This window comes from Pan paniscus, chromosome 1, assembly GCF_029289425.2.
Source record: "Pan paniscus chromosome 1, NHGRI_mPanPan1-v2.0_pri, whole genome shotgun sequence".
Classification (NCBI taxonomy): domain Eukaryota; kingdom Metazoa; phylum Chordata; class Mammalia; order Primates; family Hominidae; genus Pan; species Pan paniscus.
In genome coordinates, this window is record NC_073249.2 from 202,840,262 (window position 1) to 202,862,850 (window position 22,589).

The 22,589-nt window shown below is 50.4% G+C and overlaps 1 protein-coding gene across 1 annotated transcript in view; it reads left to right on the forward strand.

Moving 5' to 3' along the window:
* Window positions 1–22,589, forward strand: part of MYOM3 (myomesin 3) — a 56,328-nt gene that overhangs the window by 22,189 nt on the left and 11,550 nt on the right. The window contains exons 13-27 of the mRNA XM_003810765.7: window positions 456–509; window positions 909–1,036; window positions 3,751–3,934; window positions 5,914–6,085; window positions 7,839–7,960; window positions 8,365–8,552; window positions 9,097–9,223; window positions 10,364–10,542; window positions 13,970–14,084; window positions 14,768–14,924; window positions 15,964–16,073; window positions 18,219–18,263; window positions 18,979–19,115; window positions 21,871–22,015; window positions 22,209–22,268. Of these exons, the coding sequence (XP_003810813.4) occupies window positions 456–509; window positions 909–1,036; window positions 3,751–3,934; window positions 5,914–6,085; window positions 7,839–7,960; window positions 8,365–8,552; window positions 9,097–9,223; window positions 10,364–10,542; window positions 13,970–14,084; window positions 14,768–14,924; window positions 15,964–16,073; window positions 18,219–18,263; window positions 18,979–19,115; window positions 21,871–22,015; window positions 22,209–22,268 (1,923 nt within the window). The remainder of the gene's footprint in view (window positions 1–455; window positions 510–908; window positions 1,037–3,750; window positions 3,935–5,913; window positions 6,086–7,838; window positions 7,961–8,364; window positions 8,553–9,096; window positions 9,224–10,363; window positions 10,543–13,969; window positions 14,085–14,767; window positions 14,925–15,963; window positions 16,074–18,218; window positions 18,264–18,978; window positions 19,116–21,870; window positions 22,016–22,208; window positions 22,269–22,589) is intronic.

Below are 22,589 nucleotides of genomic sequence, written 5' to 3' on the forward strand. Positions count from 1 at the left end.
CTGAGAAGGAAGATACAGCTAGTCTAATGGGAGAAACCAAACCTGTCCATGGGAGAGACCAGTCTGAGGGAGCACCCTACCCCAGCACCTGTCAGATGTCCTTAAGCTCGAGTGTGGGGACACGGCCTCCTCTCAGCCCTCGGGAGCCACGCTGACTTGGGTGTGCTAGAAGCTCCACCGTGGCAGGGTGCCCAGCGCCAGGCACCTCCCTCCTCCTCTCTGTCTCCACTTGTCCGAAGAGGAAGAGCATCTACTAGGGCCTGAGAGCAGCAGGGCTCCACTTGGGACTCCTGAGAAAGCTGAGGCCAGAGGGAGGGCACCTGTCTGAGGTTGCACAGCGAGGGCTGCAAGGCCAGGACTGGGACGGGGCAGGACGCAGACCCTGGTGTGGGGTAGCTCCTGGCCTAACTCCTCCTGTGCCACCCCCACCCTCCCATGCTCCCTTCTCATCCTAGAGACCCCCTTTGATCTGGGAAACAAGATCACCATCAGCACAGATGCTTTTGAAGGTACGCGGGATCCTCCCACACGCTGGGCCTCCTGTATAGTTCTCAAAACTCTGGGACATGAGCTGGCAAAGAGGCAGAAGCTGTCCCTGTGCAGGGTGTGGGGGATGAGGGCAGGTGGGGCCTAGTTGGAGGCAGTCAGAGTGCTGGGGTCACTGTGGCCCATCTGGCTGTGGCCTTCCTGGAGGAGGGAACACATTGGGAAAAGTCCTGGCCAGAGCAGGGAGAGACCTGGGTTCTAGCCCCGGCTCTGCCCAGCATTGCTGAGTGACCTGGAGCCAACTACTGCCCCTCTCTGGGGGATGGGTAGGGGTGTAGTTCCCTCTTCCATGGAATGAGGCACTGAGATTAGGGGGTCTCTGAGGGTCCACCCATCTCGGTCCCGGGTGACTCTGATTCCAGATACTGTGACCATCCCCTCACCGCCAACCAATGTCCATGCCAGCGAGATCCGAGAGGCCTATGTGGTTCTGGCCTGGGAGGAGCCGAGCCCCCGGGGCAGAGCACCACTGACGTACTCCCTGGAGAAGGTAGGGAACCCCGAGGCCCCAGCCCCAGGCCAGCCTGAGAAATAGATGTGCTGTGGGACCCTGGGCAGTGTCCCCTGGGGAGGCCGTCAGAGAATGAAAGAGAATCCCCTGGCCAGAAGGGCCCAGGCATGGCCCTACACAGAGGCATGGGGATGGATTGAATAGCCTTTTGCAGCTACCTCTAGCCCTGGAAGCCAGTCACTGCTGGCCGTTCCTGAGGCTGTTCGTGGAAATACACAAAATACAAGACACAGACAACAATGACAATACGATCCACCACTTCCTGGGTACCTCCCTGCCCCCAAGCCAGATGGCATCAGACCACACATTGGGGCCAAGCACTTCTTGGTGGGACTATGTTGGGAGGGAAACAAGGCTGGTACCCTCCAGCCAGGGACAGGCACCAGCAGCACTTGCAGAGCCTATGGAGTGATTAGCACTAGGAGGTGGCTCTCACTGCGGACCGAGTGGGGGCAGGGGAGACCCCGGCGGGGATGAGGCAGGTCTTGTGGAGTGAACTTCACAGTGGAGAGGGGGCAGTATGGCGGAGTAGAAGACAGCATGGTGTCAAAATCTATTCAAATCCTTCCTTCTGCTGTGTGATCCTGAGTGAGTGTCCTAAACTCTCTGAGCCTCAGTTTCCTCCAGCATAGAATAGAGAACCTGCCCTGTGAAGATGAAATAAAACACAGCCCACAGCCAAAGCCAGCAACCCCTGGGATCTGTCAGTGCTTCCCAAGGAGGTGTTCTTGACTATCTCCCTGAAGTCAGAGACTAAGTTTATCTTCTCATTACTTTCTGTGCCCAGCACAATGCCTGGCACAAACTAGGTGGACAGAAAATGTTTAGGGAATAAATGAATTTAAAATTTCCAGGGAGGAATCTCTGGCTCTGGTTATCCAAACGGGCCTCTCTTTTCACACTCATGGGTAATCCTTTTTCTCCGACATAGGAAAGCTGTAGATAATTGAGGATTTGTTTTGCGAGGTGGTAGTGTATCATGGTGAAGATGTTGGCGTCAGACTGCTTGGGTTCAAATTCTATCTCTGCTACTTACCAGCTGTGTGACCTTGGGCAAGTTACTTAGTTTCTCTGTGCCTCTGTTTCTTCTTCCATAAAATGATAATAATCATACACAGCTTGTAGGGTTAATGTGAGGATCAAATTAATTAGCACACATAAAGACTTAGAATGGAGCCTGGCACACAGTAGGAGCTCAGCAGTGTTCATGGTTTCTTATGGCAATTTCTTGTCCTACCTGGTCTAGGCCACTGACAGCCAGATGGGCTTGTGGGGGGAAAACCACAGAGCGTGGAATCAGTGGGTCCCCTTGTGCTTCTAGGTCTTAACTCTCTTGCCCAGACTCAGCAGAAAGGGTCTCTGGGTACCTCACTCATCTGTCTCACCCTGGGCTCTCCACCCTCCATCTGCCCAGAGACTCGGGGTTTCTGGCTGCCTTCTGGGTCCCTGACGCTGTGGAGAGTAAACAGGTTCGCAGCCAACCACACCTGAGTGAAGTTTCATACTATATCCACCAGTTATTGGATGCAGGACTTTTGGCCAAGTTACCGAAACTCTCTGAACCTGACTTTCCTCATCGGCAGAGAAATTAACACCTTCCTGCAGGGTTATTGTGAGAATTCATTCATTTATTCATTCATTTGTCCCAGAAACATAGATGGAGGACCTGCCATGTGCCAGTCCTGTTCTTGGCCCTAGGGACACGGCAGTCAGGGGAGGGGGTGCCAATGATAAATGGAGTAAATCAGTAGAATATTAAGCACAGTAGTGAGTGGTAGGCGCTAAGGAGAAAGACATTGAGCAGGGAGGGGAACTTGAAGTGTGGGGAGAGGAGCTGCTGACATTTTTAGATGGAGTGGCTGGGATGGCCTCCCCACTGCCCAGGAAGGTGGATTTTTATTAAAGGCCTACAGGAAGCCAAGAGATTTCTCAGGGAAGAACATTCCAGGCTGAGGGACCAGCAAGTGCAAAGGCCCAGAGGTGGGACTTGGACCCTCAGGGAACAGCAGAGAGGCACAGAGACTAAGGGCAGAGGGAACGGTGGCCAGACAGGCCGAGGGGTCAGGCCATGGGGAAGCTTTTGCTCTGAGGGAGATGTGGGGCTTGGGAGGGTTCTTGGCAGACAGGGACCTGGTCTGACCCGTGCTATAAAAGGATCCCCCTGATGGTCATTTGAGACAAGATGGAAGGGGGTTATAGGTAGAAATGGAGGGGAGACCAGTCAAGAGGCCATTGAGATCGTTCAGGTGCAGGGTGCTGGCAGCCTGTATCAAGGTTATGGTGGGGAACATGAAGACGATAAGGCTTGGCTGGTTTCTGGGTAAATTTTGAAGGGTGAGCCAACTGGGTTCATTGATGGAGCACATTTAGGGCATGAGACAAAGAGAGGAAGAGCCAAGGGTGGCTCCAGGGGTTTCACCCGAGGGACTGGAAGGATGGGGGCCACCAATGCAATGCAGGTGTGGGAAGCTCTGGAGCCGCGTTGTGGACAGGCTGGACGTGAGGTCTCTGTAGGAATCCAGGTGGAGAGGTGAGGAGGCAGATGGGGCAGAGCCCCATGCTCAGGGGCAGCCTGGGCTGAGTATAGAGGATCATGAGGGCACACGGGCTGGGGACAGAGATCATGGGAGGTGACCAGCACAGAGCCAGTCTGGGCAACCAGTTAGCCAATGTGAGTCCCTCTGTTTCTTCAGTCAGTCATAGGTAGTGGCACCTGGGAGGCCATCAGCTCGGAAAGCCCTGTGAAATCCCCGAGATTCGCCGTTCTGGACTTGGAGAAAAAGAAGTCATATGTCTTCAGAGTGCGAGCAATGAACCAGTATGGCCTGAGCGATCCCTCGGAGCCCAGCGAGCCCATCGCCTTGCGGGGCCCGCCAGGTACCCTCCTGATGCCGGGGGTCGGGGAGGAGGCAGGCCAGGCCAGGCTCAGGACCTGAAGCTGCAGGGACAAAGCCCTGCCCACTTCCCTGTCCCCGCTCCCTTCTACCCATCATGAAGCTGAAAAGCAATTTGATCTCAGGCCTGGGGAGTTTTAAGACATCAGAAATCACATTTCTCTGGGCAGGAGGCTCATGGAGGGAGAGAGCCTTCTGCCTTTTTCCAGATCAGCAATGCACGGGTTACAGAGCACAGCTGGGCCCTGCACAGCAGCTGTGCAAGCAAGTGGTCCCTCCGTTCCACAGGTCTCTGGCCTGCCCCTAGATCCTGCAGCTCACTCCCAAGCAGCCCCCTGCTCCCTGTCTGGTGGGGGTTGAGCTGTCCCACCTGAGCCCTGGCTTACCAGGCAGGACACCGCTCACCTGCAGCATAACAGGGGACCTGGGAGAGTCATTTCCAAGCTGCACACCTTGCTGTCCTCAACTGGCAAACCCATTGTTCTAAAGGGCCCCATCACTGCTCCCACCTCTGGCTCCTTCCTGAGTCTCCCAACTGCAACTGCATCCTGACCCCAGCTTCCCAGGGCTCCCATCTCTGAGGCCTCTGGATTCTGAGGTTCTTTACCCTCTCATCAGATTCCCTGTAGCTGCCATCACAATCAGCCCTTTAAAGAACCTTGCTACAGTGCCACCTATGCAAGAAAAGCCTGGTTTGCTGAAGGTCCCATTTGGGGAAGATTTCAAAGTTCTAGATTTGTTCTGCTTCAATAATTTAGAGGGGAAAAAAATACACACGCACACACACACACACACACACACGCGGCACATATGAACAAGTTGGTGAGCAAGTGGTGCTTTTCTTTACTTCTGGTTAACATTTGGATTTGATTTGGGGCCTGGCCAGTGAGCAATTAGTCATCAGATGTGGGTAGTCTCTGGACCATAAACCACACTTAAATTGTACCAGGCAAGGCTCTGGTATAATTCAGAAAGGAAGGGAGGGCAGGGCTAGAGGTGAAGCCTTCAAACAGGTGAGGGATGAAGACCTGGGATAGGCAGGACCCTTATGAATAAGAAGAGAGGAGAAAAAGTGGAGCAGGTCAAGGAACAGAAGCTTGGAGGAGTCCAACGTTTGAGGGCCAAAAGAAAATAGAGAACAACCACAGGATGTGTAAGGAGTTTAGAAATAAAAAGAGAACTAGGAAGATCATGCACCTGCCATCCATCAGTCCATCCATGCATCCGCCCATCGGTCCATCTATCCATCTATTCATCCATCTATCCATCCATCTATCCATTTATTCATCCATGTATCCACCTGTCCATCCATCCATCCATCCATCCATCCATCCATCCATCCATCTATCCATCCATCCATGCATCCATTTATTCATCCATGAATCCATCTGTCCATCCATCCATCCATTCATCCATCCATCTATCCATCCATCCATCCATCCATCCATCCATTTATTCATCCATGTATCCACCTGTCCATGCATCCATCTGTCCATCCATCCATCCATCCATCCATCCATTCATCCAACCAACCATCCATCTATCCATTTGACAAGTTACAGCAGCCCCTACCTCAAAAAGCTTAGTTTCAGGGAGCCATGAAAATCAGTAGAGAAATTTCAAGGAAAGAAAACTGAGATTAAAGATAAGGACTGAGGAAACCTGTCAGATTTGGTGACTTTTGAGTGAGAGAGAGTGTGTGTGTGTAAGGATGAACGAGTGAGTATGCTTCTGTGCTTTAGTGAGGAAGCAGAGATGCTCAGAGGTAAGGGGAGAGAGGACTTTTAGGATACACTTCTGGGCCTAGGGAAGAGGTCCCAAAGCCCCGAGCAGGTCAGGAATTCATGCACCTTGATTGCTGTGGGAGCTCCTTCTGGCCTCTCCCCATGCTCCTCCCCTTCCCCAGCCTGTCAGACCCACGTAACTCAGCCTTCTCATTCAGCCCATGTTTCTATTTTTTAGCTACCCTCCCTCCTCCAGCTCAAGTTCAAGCTTTCCGAGACACACAGACCTCTGTCTCCCTGACATGGGATCCTGTGAAAGACCCAGAGCTCCTGGGTTATTACATCTACTCCCGGAAGGTGGGGACATCTGAGTGGCAAACAGTTAACAACAAACCCATCCAAGGCACCAGGTACGTCTGCCCACCCATATCAGTCTGTTCTCACACTGCTATAAAGACATACCTGAGACTGGGTAATTTCTTTTATAAAGAAAAGAGGTTTAATCAGCTCACAGTTCTGCGAGCTATACAGGATTCTTTTTCTGGGGAGGCCTCAGGAAACTTATGATTATGGCGGAAGGCGAAGGGGAAGGAAGCATGTCTTACATGGCGGGAGCAGGAGAGGGAGAAAGAGCAAAGCAGGAAGTGCTACACACTTCCAAACAAGCGGATCTCATGAGAACTTGCTCCCTATCTTGACAACAGCAAAGCGGACATCCGCCCCCATGATCCAATCTCCTCCCACGAGGTCCCTCCCCCAACAGTGGGGATTACAATTCAACATGAGATTTGAGTGGGAGTACAGAGCCAAACCAGATCACCCCCCTTCCTGCACCAGGCATCCTTGAAAGGGGGCCATAATGATAATGAAGCCCAGCATTTCACAGTATTTACCCTGCGCCAGGTACTGTTCTGGCATTTTTCATATGTGAGGTCATCTAGTTCTACCTGCAAGCCTAAATGTGTAAGACTATTATTTTTATTATTTTACAGATGAAGAAACTGAGGCATGGAGAGGTTACATAACTTGCCAAAGCCCCCTGTAGCTTAGTAAATGGCAGGACTGGGACTTGAACCCAGATGGTCTTTTTCAACAAACCTTGTTGAGAATGTGCTATTTGCAGGACTCCATGGATAGAGATGACCATGCCTTGGTCTCATCCCTCCAGGAGCTTAAACCCAGAGAGAGGTGGGGAGGGCAGAGCAGTGGAGAGCTTTGGAGCCAGGGAGGCCTGAGTTCAGGCTCCATACCACCCCTCACCCTTTCTGTATCAGTCAGGGTTCTCTAGAGGGACAGACTAATAGGATAGATGTATATAGGAAAGGGAGTTTATTAAGGAGTATTGACTCACACAATCACAAGGTAAAGTCGTACAACCGGCTGTTTGCAAGCTGAGGAGCGAGGAAGCCAGTCCGAGTCCCCAAACCTCAAAAGTAGGGAAGCCAACAGTGCAGCCTTCAGTTTGTGGCCGAAGGCCTGAGAGCGCCTGGCAAACCACTGGTGTAAGTCCCAGTCCAAAAGCTAAAGAACTTGGAGTCCAATTTTCAAGGTCAGGAAGCATCCAACATGGAAGAAAGATGAAGGCCTGGCTGAGAGGAGCTCCCTGCAAAACAAGATTTGCTCTAGGAGAATGTTGATAGGTGAAGAGAGAGAAAGAGGTCCACAATTGGGTTTTATCAAGAAGGGACGGGATAAGAAGGACATTTTTCTCTAAGCCAGAGCATCCTTGCGTGTCTCTGGATGGCAATTCTCTTTGAGGGCTCTGAAAGGACTCGGTGTTTTTGCATCCCAGCATTAGTGCAGGTATTAACAGCCACATGTTCTTTTTCAAGGACAAAGCCCAAAGTCTTGAAGATGTACCATGTGGCGCTGGGTCCGGGGTTGGCTGCCTTTGCTTTAAATTAGAACCTTTCCTAGCGTATTTGCATTTTAAGGGTGGATCTGGAAAAGCAAACATCCTTTAAAACCCTTAGGTCTACCCCCTCCACGGTGTCATCTCAGGCATTGCCATGGGATCAAGGGCAATATTTTTAGGAAGAATTGACCTGAACCTTCAAATTCTACCACGCTGGTGACCACTTATTCCACAAAGTTGTTCTAGCAAGTTTGGGAATGTCTCCAGGCTGTTTGTACATCCATGAAAGCTGCACATTTCTCTCCCAGGTTTACAGTTCCCGGGCTGAGGACGGGGAAGGAGTACGAGTTTTGTGTCAGGTCAGTCAGCGAGGCTGGGGTAGGCGAGAGCTCAGCCGCCACCGAGCCCATCAGGGTCAAGCAGGCTCTGGGTGAGTCCAAGGGCAGGTCCAGCCTGCAAACCTCCCTGGGCTGGGCAGGGAGCTGGGGCTCATAGATCACATCTTGGAGGGCCCAGTCCTGGTGGCCAGTGGCACATACGCCCTCTGAGGGAAACTGGAGCTGGCCCTGGCTGCCCTTTCCTTTGGGAAGGAAGTAACCATGGCTTGAGGCCATGGGATGGGGCCTGAGCAGCTCTGGGGGGTGGGGAAGCCCTCAGACCCAGAAACCTGAGGCTCCGATGCCCTCCTGAGGCACAGATACTACTGGCTCAGGGAAAAACCCCTGGAGTAGGGCAGGCACCAACTAGGGGAGGCTCGTCAGCTCCCTCAGGCCCCACTGTCCAATCCAGCCATCCCTAGGGAGCAGCTCTCCTCACCTCCTTACCTCCCTGTAGCTACCCCGTCTGCCCCATATGGCTTTGCCCTCCTGAACTGCGGGAAGAATGAAATGGTCATTGGGTGGAAACCCCCCAAGCGTCGTGGAGGTGGCAAGATCCTGGGCTACTTCCTGGACCAGCATGACTCGGAAGAGCTGGACTGGCATGCGGTCAATCAGCAGCCCATCCCCACCCGGGTCTGCAAGGTAGGGCTGGAAGGTGACCCCAGCCTGTGTCATGACTTGTTTAGCAGCGACCAGAGGGCACTGCTTGAGTCTTGGAGTCTGACAGAGTCTGACAGAGGTCTCAAGTTCCCCTGCCTCAGCCATCGAGATCATTTTCCAGTGCAGACCCACCTTGAACAGAACTGTTTAGAGCCACCAAGCTTGAGCTGGGATTGCTTGAGCTCAGGAGTTTGGGAGTTCGAGACCAGTCTGCAACATGTTCAAAACCCTGTCTCGACAAAAAATACAAAAATTAGCTGAGTGTGGTGGCACGCACCTGTAGTCCTGGCTACTCGAGAGGCTAACACAGGAGGACTGCATGAGCCCAGAAGGTTGAGGCTGCAGTGAGCCATGTTCATGCCACTGCACTTCAGCCTGGGTGACAAAGTGAGACCATGTCTCAAAAAATAAAAATAAAAGCAAAGCCCCCACAGACCGCCTGCTCTGAGTCGCTCCCCCACCACTGCTTCTGTTCCCCATCCCTCCTCCAGCCTCAGCCTCATAGTTTGTGTTTCTGCTCTTAAAGGTCAGTGACCTTCATGAAGGCCACTTCTATGAGTTCCGTGCCCGGGCTGCCAACTGGGCAGGTGTTGGCGAGCTGTCGGCACCCAGCAGCCTGTTTGAGTGCAAAGAGTGGACAATGCCCCAGCCAGGTGAGAGGCCTGCAGGCCTGAAGTCCAGTGCCTGCCCTTCCCTCCTTCCCAAACCTACCCAATGAGATGAAGGTTGCCGCACTCCTCTGTGCATTCAGGCTTGTGCTGTTTGTCCTGCACCCCAGGCCCCTGGCCCTTGCACAAACCCACTCTATAATTCCTGACACAAACGGAGTCCTAAGCCTGTCTTAAAGGACCCCTGACCTGGGCCATCAACTGGCCCTGTATCCCCAGCACAAACTATTTCCCAACTCGAGAGCCTGCCTGCTTCTAGCCATAAACCAATCTCCAGCCCCAAAGGTGCACTGCTAGGGTGAGTAACTAGTCCTGGTTTGCCTGAGACTTTCAGTTTCCTACTGAAAATCCCAAGTCCCAGGAACCCTCTTAGTCTTGGACAAATGGACAGTTGGCCACCCTACCCACTGCTCCCATAACCCAGTAAGTCTTCTCACAAATGAGCCCCTCACCTCCCACTGAGGAAGGAGAATCACACCCTTCCATCATTTTGTTCAGCTCAGTTCTGTTTACTACACAAAACCTCTACCTCAGTGGCAGATAACTAAAACATATGATGCTTTCACAACCACCGTTATAAACAACGAGTATTTATTGGGCCGTTACTAGGTACCAAGCACTTTTCATAAATTATCTCACTAATGCTCACAAAAGCACTATATTATAAGAACTATTATTATCCCCATTTTACAGAAGAGGGGACAGGAACAAAGAGGCTAAGTATCTCATCCAGAGTCCCCATATCTGGAAAAGGTGGAGTTTTGACATGAACCCCAGAGGTCTGACTCTAGAAGTTACACCCTTGGCCCCGACACTAAACACTGAAGCACTTTAGAAGGATTAATGCTGTCTCGGATGGGGATGGGGAAGGTCAGGGAAGCTACCGGGAGGAGGGGAGGCTGAGCGCATTTTGAAAAGTTAACCCTGGTTTCAGGCCCAGAGCCAGGCTTTGTCATGATGCCAAGGTTGGCCCGGGCTTGGCGACACCCAGAGCAGGCCCTTCCTGGCTTGACTGTGACTGAGGGATTGACAAGCTTGTTGACTGACTGCTGGGCTTGCTGCTCACCTGGCTGGCTGCCTGGCTGCCCAACTCACACATCTCTTCCCATCTCTCATTTGTCACAGGCCCCCCGTACGACGTACGGGCATCCGAGGTGCGGGCCACATCCCTGGTGCTGCAGTGGGAACCCCCACTGTATATGGGGGCTGGGCCTGTCACAGGCTATCACGTCAGTTTCCAGGAGGAAGGCTCTGAGCAGTGGAAGCCGGTCACCCCAGGCCCCATCTCTGGCACCCACCTGAGGGTAAGTTCTTATGCCTTCATCTTCTGACTGGCCCTGAGCCTTCCCTGCCACTAGAGCATCAGAGCTGGAATGACCTCCAGACATCACTGCCCTCACTTAATGGCAGCAGAGGACCAGAGAGGAAGAGCGATTTACCTAGGGTCACACAGCAAGTTGGAGGTAGGTCTGGCTGGCTGGTGCCCATATCCTGCTCCATGCTAGGCAGGTGCCTCCCTAAAGACTCACTTGCTATCAGCCAGGTATATCAGCATTTGCACATGTATATCCCTTGACCCAGGAATTCTGCTTCTGAGATTGAATTATAGACAGGTAATTAGGCAAATGTGCAAAGATCTAAGGACAAGGATGCTTCCTGTAGCCTTGTTTATAACGGCCCAAGCTGGAAACAACTTAAACGTCCATTAGTAAGGGTGTTGCTTAAGTTAATCACAGTGTACCTTAAAAGTAGAATCCTGTGCCAGGCAGTATAAAGAATAAGGCAGTTAAAGGAATAAGACAGTATAAAGAATGGAGATGGGCAGGGCATGGTGGCTCATTCCTTTAATCTCAGCACTCTGAGGAGGCCGAGGTGGGAGGATGGCTCAAGCCCAGGAGTTCCAGACCAGCCTGGGAAACATGGAGAAACTTCATCTCTAGAAAAAAAAAAAAATAGCCAGGTGTGGTGGTATACACCTGTAGTCCCAGCTACTCGGGAGGCTGAAGTGGGAGGATCACCTGAGCCCACAGAGGTCCAGGCTGCAGGGAGCCGTGATTGTACCACTGCACTCCAGCCTGGGGGACAGAGCAAGACCCTGTCTCAAAAAAAAGAATGAGGTGGACCTACGTGCATGTATTGACACAAAAAGATATCCATCCTATATGGCTAAGAAAAACGAAGCAGAATACAGAGTAGGATATTTATATGTGAATAGCATATAATATATATAACATGTTAGATATAATATAGATAAATAAACATGTATGCAGATACATGTTCCTTAATTTAAATGAGAAACAAACTCTAGAGTCTTTGGCTAAATGAGAGGTCTAACGGAATCACTAGTTTTGTTCTGGAGTGATGGTTGTTTTAACTTCCACACATGCAGGAGGTAAGAAAATCACAAATAGTCTTCTCCTGGCCTAACCAAGACAACTCACAAATACTTAGACATATCAGGAAACAAAGATGTCACTTGAAGCATTATTAACAGACACAAATTACTACCTTAGACAACCAATCAGAGTTAGACTTCCAGGTGACTGAAGGCCACTTTCACAGGCCATAGCATCTACACCTAAGGCCAATGTGTCTCAGGGCCTCCTTTATTTGAGGAATATTTGTAAGAATGTTATGTGGATTAGTTTCCATTTTCTGCAGCCCTAGGGAAAGGGGAAGTATTTCTCCAGCCCATTTTCCTGGGTGCTTTTCCCCAGCAGGCAGGAGGATATGCAGTTTTCAAACCCATTCATCAACATTTCATTAGGGAGCACCCAGAGGAAAGAAGGCAGGCTCAAGAAGCCCATAACAATGGCAAAGAATAAGATACTAACAAATAGGATACGGTGCATGTCCTGTTTCTACATGGATTATGTCCTTGTAAAAGTCTAAAAAGATTTTGGCTGGGCACGGCGGGTCTCATGCCTGTAATCCCAGCACTCTAGGAGGCCGAGGCAGGCAGATCTCCTGAGGTCAGGAGTTCGAGACCAGCCTGGCCAACATAGTGAAACCTCATTTCTACAAAAAAAAATACAAAAATTAGCCATGTGTGGTGGCGCATGCCTGTAATCTCAGCTACACAGAAGGCTGAGGCAGGAGAATCACTTGAACCTGGGAGGCGGAGGTTGCAGTGAGCCGAGATCGCACCACTGCACTCCCTGCCACAGAGCAAGATTCCATCTCAAAAAAAAAAAAAAAAATCTCTAAAAATACTGTTACTAAATGGTTCATTCTGGTCATCTCTGAGGGAGGGCCTGCCAGGGGCGCTTTAGTCCTTCATTTCGTGTTGTGCTTTATCACTTAAAATGTTTCCCAACAAGTGTGTATCTCTTTTATAATCGGAAAAAATTAAAATACCTTCATTTTACCAAAAAATGAAATTAAGGCCACCTCAGACAGAATCAGGGAAGACGAGCCTCAGCCAGGGGACTCTGCTGAGACCTTGAGGTCTTCACCTATATGAGTGGCTCGCCCCCTCCGCATGTAGGTTGGCCCAGGCCAGGGCGGGACAGCCTAGGTGATCTGGCACCGGCTTCTGCATGTGGACAGTTGGCCGCCATTCGGTCAGTCAGCCACTGGCTAAACATTTCTTCACACCTGCTTTAATGCCAGGCCTGGACCAATTCCTAGGCATGGGAAGCTAAATAAGTCACAGTTGTTGGGTAGCAGGCAATAACAATACTGTGTGATAAATGCTGCAATTGAGGAGGTCTCAGGAATTCTGGACGCTCAAAGGAGAAGGTGAGAGGTGCTTCCTGGAATCCATGCATCTGCCGAAACTGGGTGATGAAGCACAGGCTACACTGGAGTGAGCCAGGAGGGAGGCGGGACGGCATTCCAGGCAGCGCACTCAGCAAGGGCAAAGGCAGGGAGGTGTGAAATGGCGTGATGGATGTGGGGATACTGAGAGAGTGTGGAGTGAAGGGGACAGATGGAGCGGCAAGAGGACAACAGGCTAAGGCCAGGTTAGGAAGACTATAGGTACTCGACCTCGAAATTTGAACTTGACCCTGAAGGCCACTAAAAGATGTACACATCATCAGATTGGCAGAGGGAAAGATAGACTGGGGGAGAAGAGTCCCAGGGCAGAAACGCCCTTTAGGAAACTGTTGGACTGCCCCAGGTGAGGAGAAACAAAGCCTCAATCACGACCGTGGACGGGACCTGGAGGAAAGTGGTCACATTTAAGAAACACTAGGGAGGCCAGGTGCGGTGGCTGACACCTGTAATCACAGCACTTTCGGCGGCCAAGGCGGGTGGATCACTGAGGTCAGGAGTTCGAGATTAGCCTGGCCAACATGGTGAAACCCCACCTCTACTAAAAATACAAAACTCAGCCGGGCATGGTGGTGGGTACCTGTAGTACCAGCTACTTGGGAGGCTGAGGCAGGAGAATCACTTGAACCGGAGAAGCAGAGGTTGCAGTGGGCAGAGATTGCGCCACTGCACTCCAGCCTGGGTGACAAGAGTGAAACTCTGTCTCAAAAAAAGAAAAAAGAAACATTAGGGAAATAAAACAGATGGAACCTGGTGATTGGTGGAGAGGACCCAAGAAAAGAATGGCAAAGACAATCCCCAGGTGTTGAATGGCCATCTTTGTCACATGGAAAGATGAGGGACACAAGAAGGGAGAGGGTTTTCTTATTGAGAGTGGCTCCCTGCTCCCTGGGGCCCAGGTTTCAGGAAGAGTCACTGCTGTCCTCAGTGCTGGCTCTTGCCCTCTGCCCCCAGGTTTCCGACTTGCAGCCAGGAAAGAGTTACGTGTTCCAGGTACAGGCCATGAATTCAGCTGGTCTGGGGCAACCGTCCATGCCCACCGATCCCGTGCTCCTGGAGGACAAGCCAGGTAGGGGTGGCCGGAGAGGCCAGAGCTCTGCCACTGGGCTACGCCACTGGGGACGGGTGGAGTTCAAGGGAAGTTGGGAGAAGCCTGATGCTGTGCTAGGCCCTCACACTTCTCTGGCCCTCCAGCAAGCCCCTGAGGGAGGGGTCATCATCCCACATTGGCACTGATTTTATTATAGCTCACAGAAGATCAACCAGGTCACACGCTAGTATATGACAGAATCACTCACCTCTCCCAACTACAAAGCACATTCTCTTTCCATTCTTTTAATTATTCATTCATTTAATAAATATTTGGTGATGCACACATTGCACTGCGAATACAGGAGTGAATGAGAGAGTAAGATCCCTGCTCTAATGTAGGGGTGGGGGGAGCAGAAGACAGTAAACAAGTAAACTATTGCATGAGGAAAGTGATTTAAGATAGAGATACGTGCTTTATTATAAAAGAAAGAAAACAGGGTGATAGGATGCTTAGCTAGGGCAGTCAAGGAGGGCCTCTCTGAAGAGGTGACATTTGAGGTGGGAAGGAGCCGGATCCTGCAAGGCCTTGGCAGCCACAGCAAGGAGTCAAGTTTATTATTAAGTGCAACAGGCAGGCCCCGGAGGTTTAAGCAGGGGAGGGGTGTGACCTGGTTTATTATGCATAAACATCCGCTGCCCTCTGTTGGATCTCGCCCTCAGGTGCCCACGAGATCGAGGTTGGTGTGGATGAAGAGGGCTTTATCTATTTGGCTTTCGAAGCCCCTGAAGCCCCCGACTCCTCAGAGTTTCAGTGGTCCAAAGACTACAAGGGCCCACTGGACCCCCAGAGGGTCAAGATCGAGGATAAAGTTAACAAGTAAGTGAGGCAAGAGGAGAAACAACTGCTCAACGGGACCCAAATACTGTCAGAGGAGCTGGCAGGGGCTCCTGGCTGAGACCACAGGGCAGGACCCATCCATGATGGTTGAAAGGCACTGCTCGGTCTTTCACTGAGGACGCTGACTGCCACCTTAGTGAGAAGAGTGGAGAGTGCATTTAAGCGGCTGCAATGGTGCTATTTTTTCTCTTCTTTTCTTTTCTTTTCTTTTTTTGAGACAGGGTCTTGCTCTATTGCCCAGGCTGTGCAATGGCATGATCTCGGCTCACTGCAGCCTTGACCTCCCAAGAGCAAGTGATCCTCCCGCCTCAGCCTCCTGAGTAGCTTGGCACATGTCACCATGCCCAGCTAATTTTTGTATTTTTTGTAGAGATGGGGTCTCGCTATGTTGTCAAGGCTTGTCTCTAACTCCTAAGCTCAACCAATCCTCCCCACTCAGCCTCCCAAAAGGCTGGGATTACAGGCGTGAGCCACTGCGCTCAGCCAATGGCATTGTTCTTTTGGAGATTCCTTTTCTGTAGGGAATTGTATGTGCCTCTAACTAAGTACCTTCAAGGAGACCTTCAAAGAGGACTTGGTTTCTAGCCTGGCTGCCAGGGACTTGCTCTTGCAAGTTCTCTGTACTCAGATTCTTCATCTATAGTATGCAGAGTTGGACCAGATGACCACAAGGGCCCCTGTCACATGCCCCCATGTCTCATCCTCCCCCAGCGGCTCACGGCCTCAGCTCTGTCCAGAAGGCATAAAGCCTATGCCTCAAGCCCTGGAGGAAGTCAGGGTGGTGTGGCCAGTGCAGACCCAGTGTCAGAGAGCCCAGATAATGGCACCATTGAAGGTGTCAGGCCAGAGGGGACCCTAAGGAGGTAACAGGAAGCAGCTGCCTGTGCTTCCTGACTTGGCCAGGGTCTGCTTGGGGTACAGGCTCACCAGAAGCAACCTGGACTCCCTGGCTCCCAGGCCTCTAGTGCACAGGACCAAGGAGCTCCTCCCAGAGCCTCTGCTCTCCTCTCTCTGCCAGGTCCAAGGTCATCCTGAAAGAACCTGGCCTCGAGGATTTGGGCACCTACTCAGTCATAGTCACTGATGCCGATGAAGACATCTCCGCAAGCCACACGCTAACCGAGGAAGGTAATGAACCTACCCCCCTCCCTGCCACCTCCCCAGAGAGTCCCAAACACAAATGCCCACAGAGGTCAGCAAGAAGCAACCAAAATGAGTAAAGTGGCAATTTCCACAGAGAAGTAGGCCCTCACCCACCCATTCTTTCCATCAATAGATATCTATTGAGCACCTGCCACAGGCCAGGTAGGCCCTGGATATTACATCAGTGAATTCAACAGACAAAAATCCCTACCCAGTGAAATTTACATTTTTCTGGTCTCTCTTTTATTTTCCCTTTTTTTTTTTTTTTTTTTTTTTTTTTTAGACGGAGTCTCGCTCTGTCACCCAGGCTGGAATGCAGTGGCACGATCTCGGCTCACTGCAACCTCCACCTCCCGGGTTCAAGCAATTCTCCTGCCTGAGCCTCCCAAGTAGCTGGGTCTACAGGTGCCTGCCACCATGCTGGCTAATTTTTTTGTATTTTTAGTAGAGATGGGGTTTCACCGTATTAGCCAAGATGGTCTCAATCTCCTGACCTCGTGATCTGCCCACCTCAGCCTCCCAAAGTGTTGGGATTACAGGCGTGAGCCACTGCGCCCAGCCTGTTTTCCCACTTTTGGTAAGAGCAAAGGTACTAGAATTATTTTTGTTTCCTTCTGTAGCCCCAAAAAACAACAGTGCAAGTGTGATGATAAATTGCAAACAGCAGTTGGTCTGAGAAATGGGGTGACAATAGGGAGTGTTGGGGACTGTGGATAACCAGAGAGTGAATACCACGTCTAAAGGACCATCCATATTTGATAAATTAAACTGAACCAAAGCCTGTGCTCACAACAGATGAGACACTCTGCTACCTCCGTAGCAACCAGGACAGCCCTTGCCCATTGTCTTCCCTGCTTATGGCACATGGGGCCTTTTGATTTTGTTAAGAAACAGAAGCCAGAGAGACCCAGGTTCCAATTCCAGTTCCATAATTTGCTGGCTGATTTTGGACAAGTCATGCCACCTTCCTGGGCCTCAATTTCCTCACCCGTAAAGAGGGATTATAATCCCTGGCTGCCCCCACCTGAAACAATATTGTTGTGCAGATACAATCAGATGATTCTATGCAAACTAAAGCCATCCACGAAAATGATGGGTTTTTTTGGTTTTGTTTGCCGTGTGCTTGCCATGAATCTAGACTCATAGTATTAAGGATTCTGGGGCTTACTAGGGAAAATGAGGCATGGTCTCTGCCCCTGCCAATTCATCCACACAGTCCATATTGACTGAGCACCTACTGTGTACAAAACATTCACGTAGATTCAGAGCTCGCCTTAGCAGGAAAGGCAACACGAAGAAGCAATCAGCAGGCCAGGCACAGTGGCTCACGCCTATAATCACAGCACTTTGGGAGGCTGAGGTGGGCGGATCACCTGAAGTCAGGAGTTCAAGACCAGCCTGGCCAACATGGTGAAACCCTGTCTCTACTAAAAATACAAAAATTAGCTGGGCATGGTGGCACATTCTTGTAATCCCAGCTACTTGGGAGGCTGAGGCAGGAGAATCGCTTGAACCCTGGAGGCGGAGGTTGCAGTGAGCCGAGATCGCACCATTGCACTCCAGCCTGGGCAACAAGAGTGAAACTCTGTCTCAAAAAAAAGAAAAAAAGAAGAAGAAGAAGAAACGGTCAGCAAATGAGACAGCATTCTAGAACAGTCTGAGACTTCTGGGCTGCCGTGCTTGGTGTGTGGTCCAGACCCAGGGACACTAAGATAGCATATGACAGGGGTGAGCAATGAGGCCCTGGCACCAGTGGTCCTAGAGTGACCAGAGGTAGACAGTAATGCCCAGCCCACAGCACTGCAGAGGACTAATGAAGTATATGCAGAACCAGGCACATGGTAGGTGCTCCTCTAGGGAGGCGAGACTTGATCTAGGCCTTGAAGGACAGGGAGAGGACGCAATCTCAGGGTGGCCAGCAGCAGCCCCGGCATCACCCTCAGTGCCCCAGGGCAAAGGCTCACAGTACTCATCATGGCCCCTATGGAGCCAAGGAACCCCAAGGTGGGGGGAGGTGTCTCTTGGAATTTTGACCCAGCACAGGATTCTAGGACGGCTCCTGTGGGCCCCCCACCCCCGGCCAGGATATTTCATTCTCTCTGGTTTCTTCCTCACTTCCCCCTATCCCAGAGCTGGAGAAGCTGAAGAAGCTGAGTCATGAGATCAGAAACCCAGGTAAGCAAGCAGTCCAAGCTACCAGCCTTGTGCAGCTCCCACTGGGCCCATTGGCATGTTCTGAGCAGAGCAGAGTCAGGCCAAGGACCAGGAAACAACCCCAGAGGGACAGAGGGTGGGAGAATCACAGAGCTAGAAGGTCAGGGACCACTCGGGAAGCTCACGGAAGGAAAAGAGCAGCAGGAAAGGGGATGCGAGGAAGGGAAATGTGGGTGTTTTCCTCTTTTATAATTACTGTTATTGGCTCTTTAGTCATTAGGATTTGGGATCATCTAAACCTCTGCTTCTCTCCATTGGCTAGGGACAGTGTGTACAGTCCCTAGAGCAGGGGAGGTCACAAACTTGGCTACACAACAGAACCATGATGACACCTTTCCTAATCCCAATACCTAGGCCATGCCCCAGACAAATCAGAATCTCTGAGGGTGGAGCCCAGATGCTAGGGTTTTTGAAAGTCGTCTGGGATCCAATGCCCTGCCAGGTTGAGAACTGCAGCCCCAGAGCTCTTAGAAGAGGAAACGCTTTGCTGAGATTAATTAAATCTAGAGTGGGCATTCGGAAAGCCCTCCTCTGAGCCCCACCCAGTACAGTCTCCTTCAGGTTCTCTAAAGGTTTTGCATGTCAGATGCCAAGGGTGTGCTCAAGGTGGGGCTGGAAGGGAGCGGGAAAGGGAGAAGGGGTCTAACCCACCCCCTTCCCGTCCTGCGCCTCCCAGTGATCAAACTGATCTCCGGCTGGAACATTGACATCCTGGAGCGAGGGGAGGTGCGGCTTTGGCTGGAAGTAGAAAAGTTATCTCCAGCCGCTGAGCTACATCTAATCTTCAACAACAAGGAGATCTTCAGCTCGCCGGTAATTGGGTGCTCACAATCCCTGAAGTGAGGCTCCCCTGCCAGGGAGGTGGCCTCGCGGGATGGTGATTCCGCATGGGCTGGTACTTCCCCCTAGTGGCCATTTCAGAAATGACGGTGTGCTTTTGCTGTTCGGTGATGAGGACGGGATGGGAACATTTGGCTCTTAGTACCAGTGCTGGTGTTGGGGGTGGGGTTAGCAGGGACACTACATGCTGGCCAGTGCAAGGGACATTCCCACAAACAAAGAATTTCCACACCCCCCACAACTTCTGATTACCCCACCAGACATTCTTAAGATGAAAAACCTGCGTTCATGCCTGTAATTATCCAAGGCTAGACTCTAACTCTGTTTTAGGTATAAATACAAAGTATTTTTGTACAATTTTTTTTCTTTTTTTATCTTTTTAATTAAAGATGGGGACTCACTATGTTGACCAGGTTGGTCTTGAACTCCTGGCCTTAAGTACTCCTTCTGCCTCAGTCTCCCAAACAATTTTATTTTTTGTTTTCTGTTTTTGTTTTTGAGACAGAACCTCACTTTGTCACCATGGCTAAAGTGCAGTGGCATGATCTCAGCTCATTGCAGCCTCAACCTCCCAGACTCAAGCGATCCTCCCACCTCAGCCTCCCGAGTAGTTGGGACCACAGTCACACACCACCACGCCCTGCTAATTTTTATTTTTTATTTTTTTGTAGAGACAGGGTTTTGCCTTGTTGCCCAGGCTGCAAACTCCTGAACGCAGGCAATCCCCCTGCCTCAGCCTCCCAAAGTGTGCAATGTTACTATACACTGAATGGAGAATTTTTATTCTGCTGGTTACTTTACCTATGCTCATTCATTTTCCTGCTTTTGTACAGAATAGCTTCTGATTTTTTTGCTTCTCTTCTCTTAAAGTCAAACCAATTCATTATAAATCAGTGCAGCATAATTAAGGTTATATCCAAGCACCTATATATTGAAATATTTTTATTTTAAACGACTTATTTCTTCTTTATATTATGGTTAGAGTATGATATTATTTTGTGAATCATATCTGTAGATAGGTTGTATTAGATTGAACCACATGATTTGTCAATATTCAACTGTTTACTGCTGACATGGCAATGTCAACCTCATGAGAGATTCAAATTCATGACTCAATCTCATATTATTTGTGAATTTCATCTCCAGATGGCAAAGCAGCCATTAGAAAATATGTGTTGTGGCTGGGCAGGGTGCCCATGCCTGTAATCCCAGCACACTGGGAGGCCGAGGCAGGCGGATCATCTGAGGTCAGGAGTTCAAGACCAGCCTGGCCAACATGATGAAACCCCATCTCTACTAAAAATACAAAAACTTAGCCAGGCATGGTGGTGCGCACCTGTACTCTCAGCTACTCAGGAGGCTGAGGCATGAGAATCGCTTGAACCCGGGAGACAGAGGTTGCAGTGAGCCAAAATCGTGCCACTGTACTCCAGCCTGGGCGATAAAGTGAGACTCTGTCTCAAAAAAAAAAAAAAAGAAAGAAAGAAAGAAAAGAAAAAAGGAAGAAAATATGTGTTATATATATATCAAAGGTCCAATGACAAAAAAAAAAAAAAAAGAAAGAAAACCTGTATTATAGAAAGAGGGCACTAGTTCTGACAGGAGTCTCATGTCCACCTGCTGTGGGTTATATGACCTTGGCAGGTCTCTTCACCTGTCTGTGCCTGTGTTTCTCCATCTGTGCAATGCAGATCTGGGCTAGTTGTCCCAGCATCAAAAGGTGCAAATCAGAAAACTGATTTGAAAGTTCTGCATAAAGATTGTGCAATGACCTTACCACATGGTAAAGGAAGTGTTACAAAGTCTGGACTCATTAGTATTCAGTGGTGGGACAATCAGTTGTCCCTATAGAAAAATAAAACAAAATTAGATTACTCCCCCAAATCATACATACAAATAAAGCCAGAGGAAGAAAGAACCTAGATGAGGAAAATGAAATTTTAAAAACTGTTAGAATATGGTAAAATGTAAATGAGTGTTAATTCTGGGTAGCAAGTACACGAGTATTTTTTTTCCATTATCCTTTACACGCGCCAATGGGGTTTTTCCTATTTTAAAAGAAGTAGGAAATAAGCTGCTGGGCACAATGGCTCATGACTGTAATCCCAGCACTTTGGGAGGCCGAGGCAGGCAGATCACTTGAGGCTAGGAGTTCGAGACCAGCCTGGCCAACATGGTGAAACCCAGCCTCTACTAAAAATACAAAAATAAGCTGCGTGTGGTGGCGCATGCTTGTAATCCCAGCTACTCAGGAGACTGAGGCAGGAGAATTGCTTGAACATGGGAGGCAGAAGCTGCAGTGAGCCGAGATTGCGCCACTGCACTCCAGCCTGGGTGATGGAGCAAGACTCTGCGATGGAGTGAGACACTGTCTCAAAAAAACAAAAAACAAAAAAAGAAAGAAAAAGAAAAGAAAATAGGCAAAATCATGGCACAGCAGGGGTTCGGGGCTTATTATTAAATTGTAACTGATCGCTCCACTGCACCCCAGCCTAGGCAAGAGTGAGACTCTGTCTCAAAAAAACAACAACAAAAAATTGTAACTTATTCAAGCACCCCGGGGGACTAGGTGTGGGGGGAGCCGCAGAGGGTTACCCAACGGCCAGCCCCAGTCTCTGAAGGCTGACAGCTCTGTGCTTACCACCCCCAAGCCCACTACACTCTGATGTGTACCCCACAACAAAGTTCCCAGAACAGGGAAAAGGACTCTGGAGTTTGTCCTTTTCAGAACCGCAAAATCAATTTTGACCGAGAGAAGGGCCTGGTGGAAGTGATCATCCAGAACTTGTCTGAGGAGGACAAAGGGTCGTACACTGCTCAACTCCAAGATGGAAAAGCCAAAAACCAGATTACCTTGACACTGGTGGATGACGGTCAGCCATGCCCAGCCTCACCCCGCCCAGCCCTGCCCCGCCCTGCCCCGCACACCCGGCCTGCCCTGCAGCCCTGAGTCCTCGGCTCTGCAGCCTGCTAAGCACAGCCCCCTCGACTTCTGTCCACCCCATGTCCCCTCTCCAGACCCACACTCCTCTCGGTTCATGCCAGTTCCTCCCTCTGTGTTCACAGATTTTGACAAACTTCTGAGGAAGGCAGATGCTAAGAGAAGGGACTGGAAGAGAAAACAGGGTAAGAGCTGCTGGGGTGAAGTTCAAAATCCCTGGCCACTGGTTCGTGCTAGAGATGCTGGACTGCGGATTAATGGGAACCCCAGCCCTGCTGGGTCCCCAAGGGAGGTCCACTGTCATTCAGTCCGGTTCTGTCCCAGTGCCACATCAAAATAGCTCTTGCCTGACCTGAGGGTGAGAGCTGAGCCCTCTTAAATTTTGCACCCTGAAGCCAGGCACAGTGCCCCACACCTGTAATCCTAGCACTTTGGGAGGCCAAGGTGGTCAGATCACTTGAGGCCAGGAGTTCAAGACCAGCCTGGCCAACATGGTGAAACCCTAT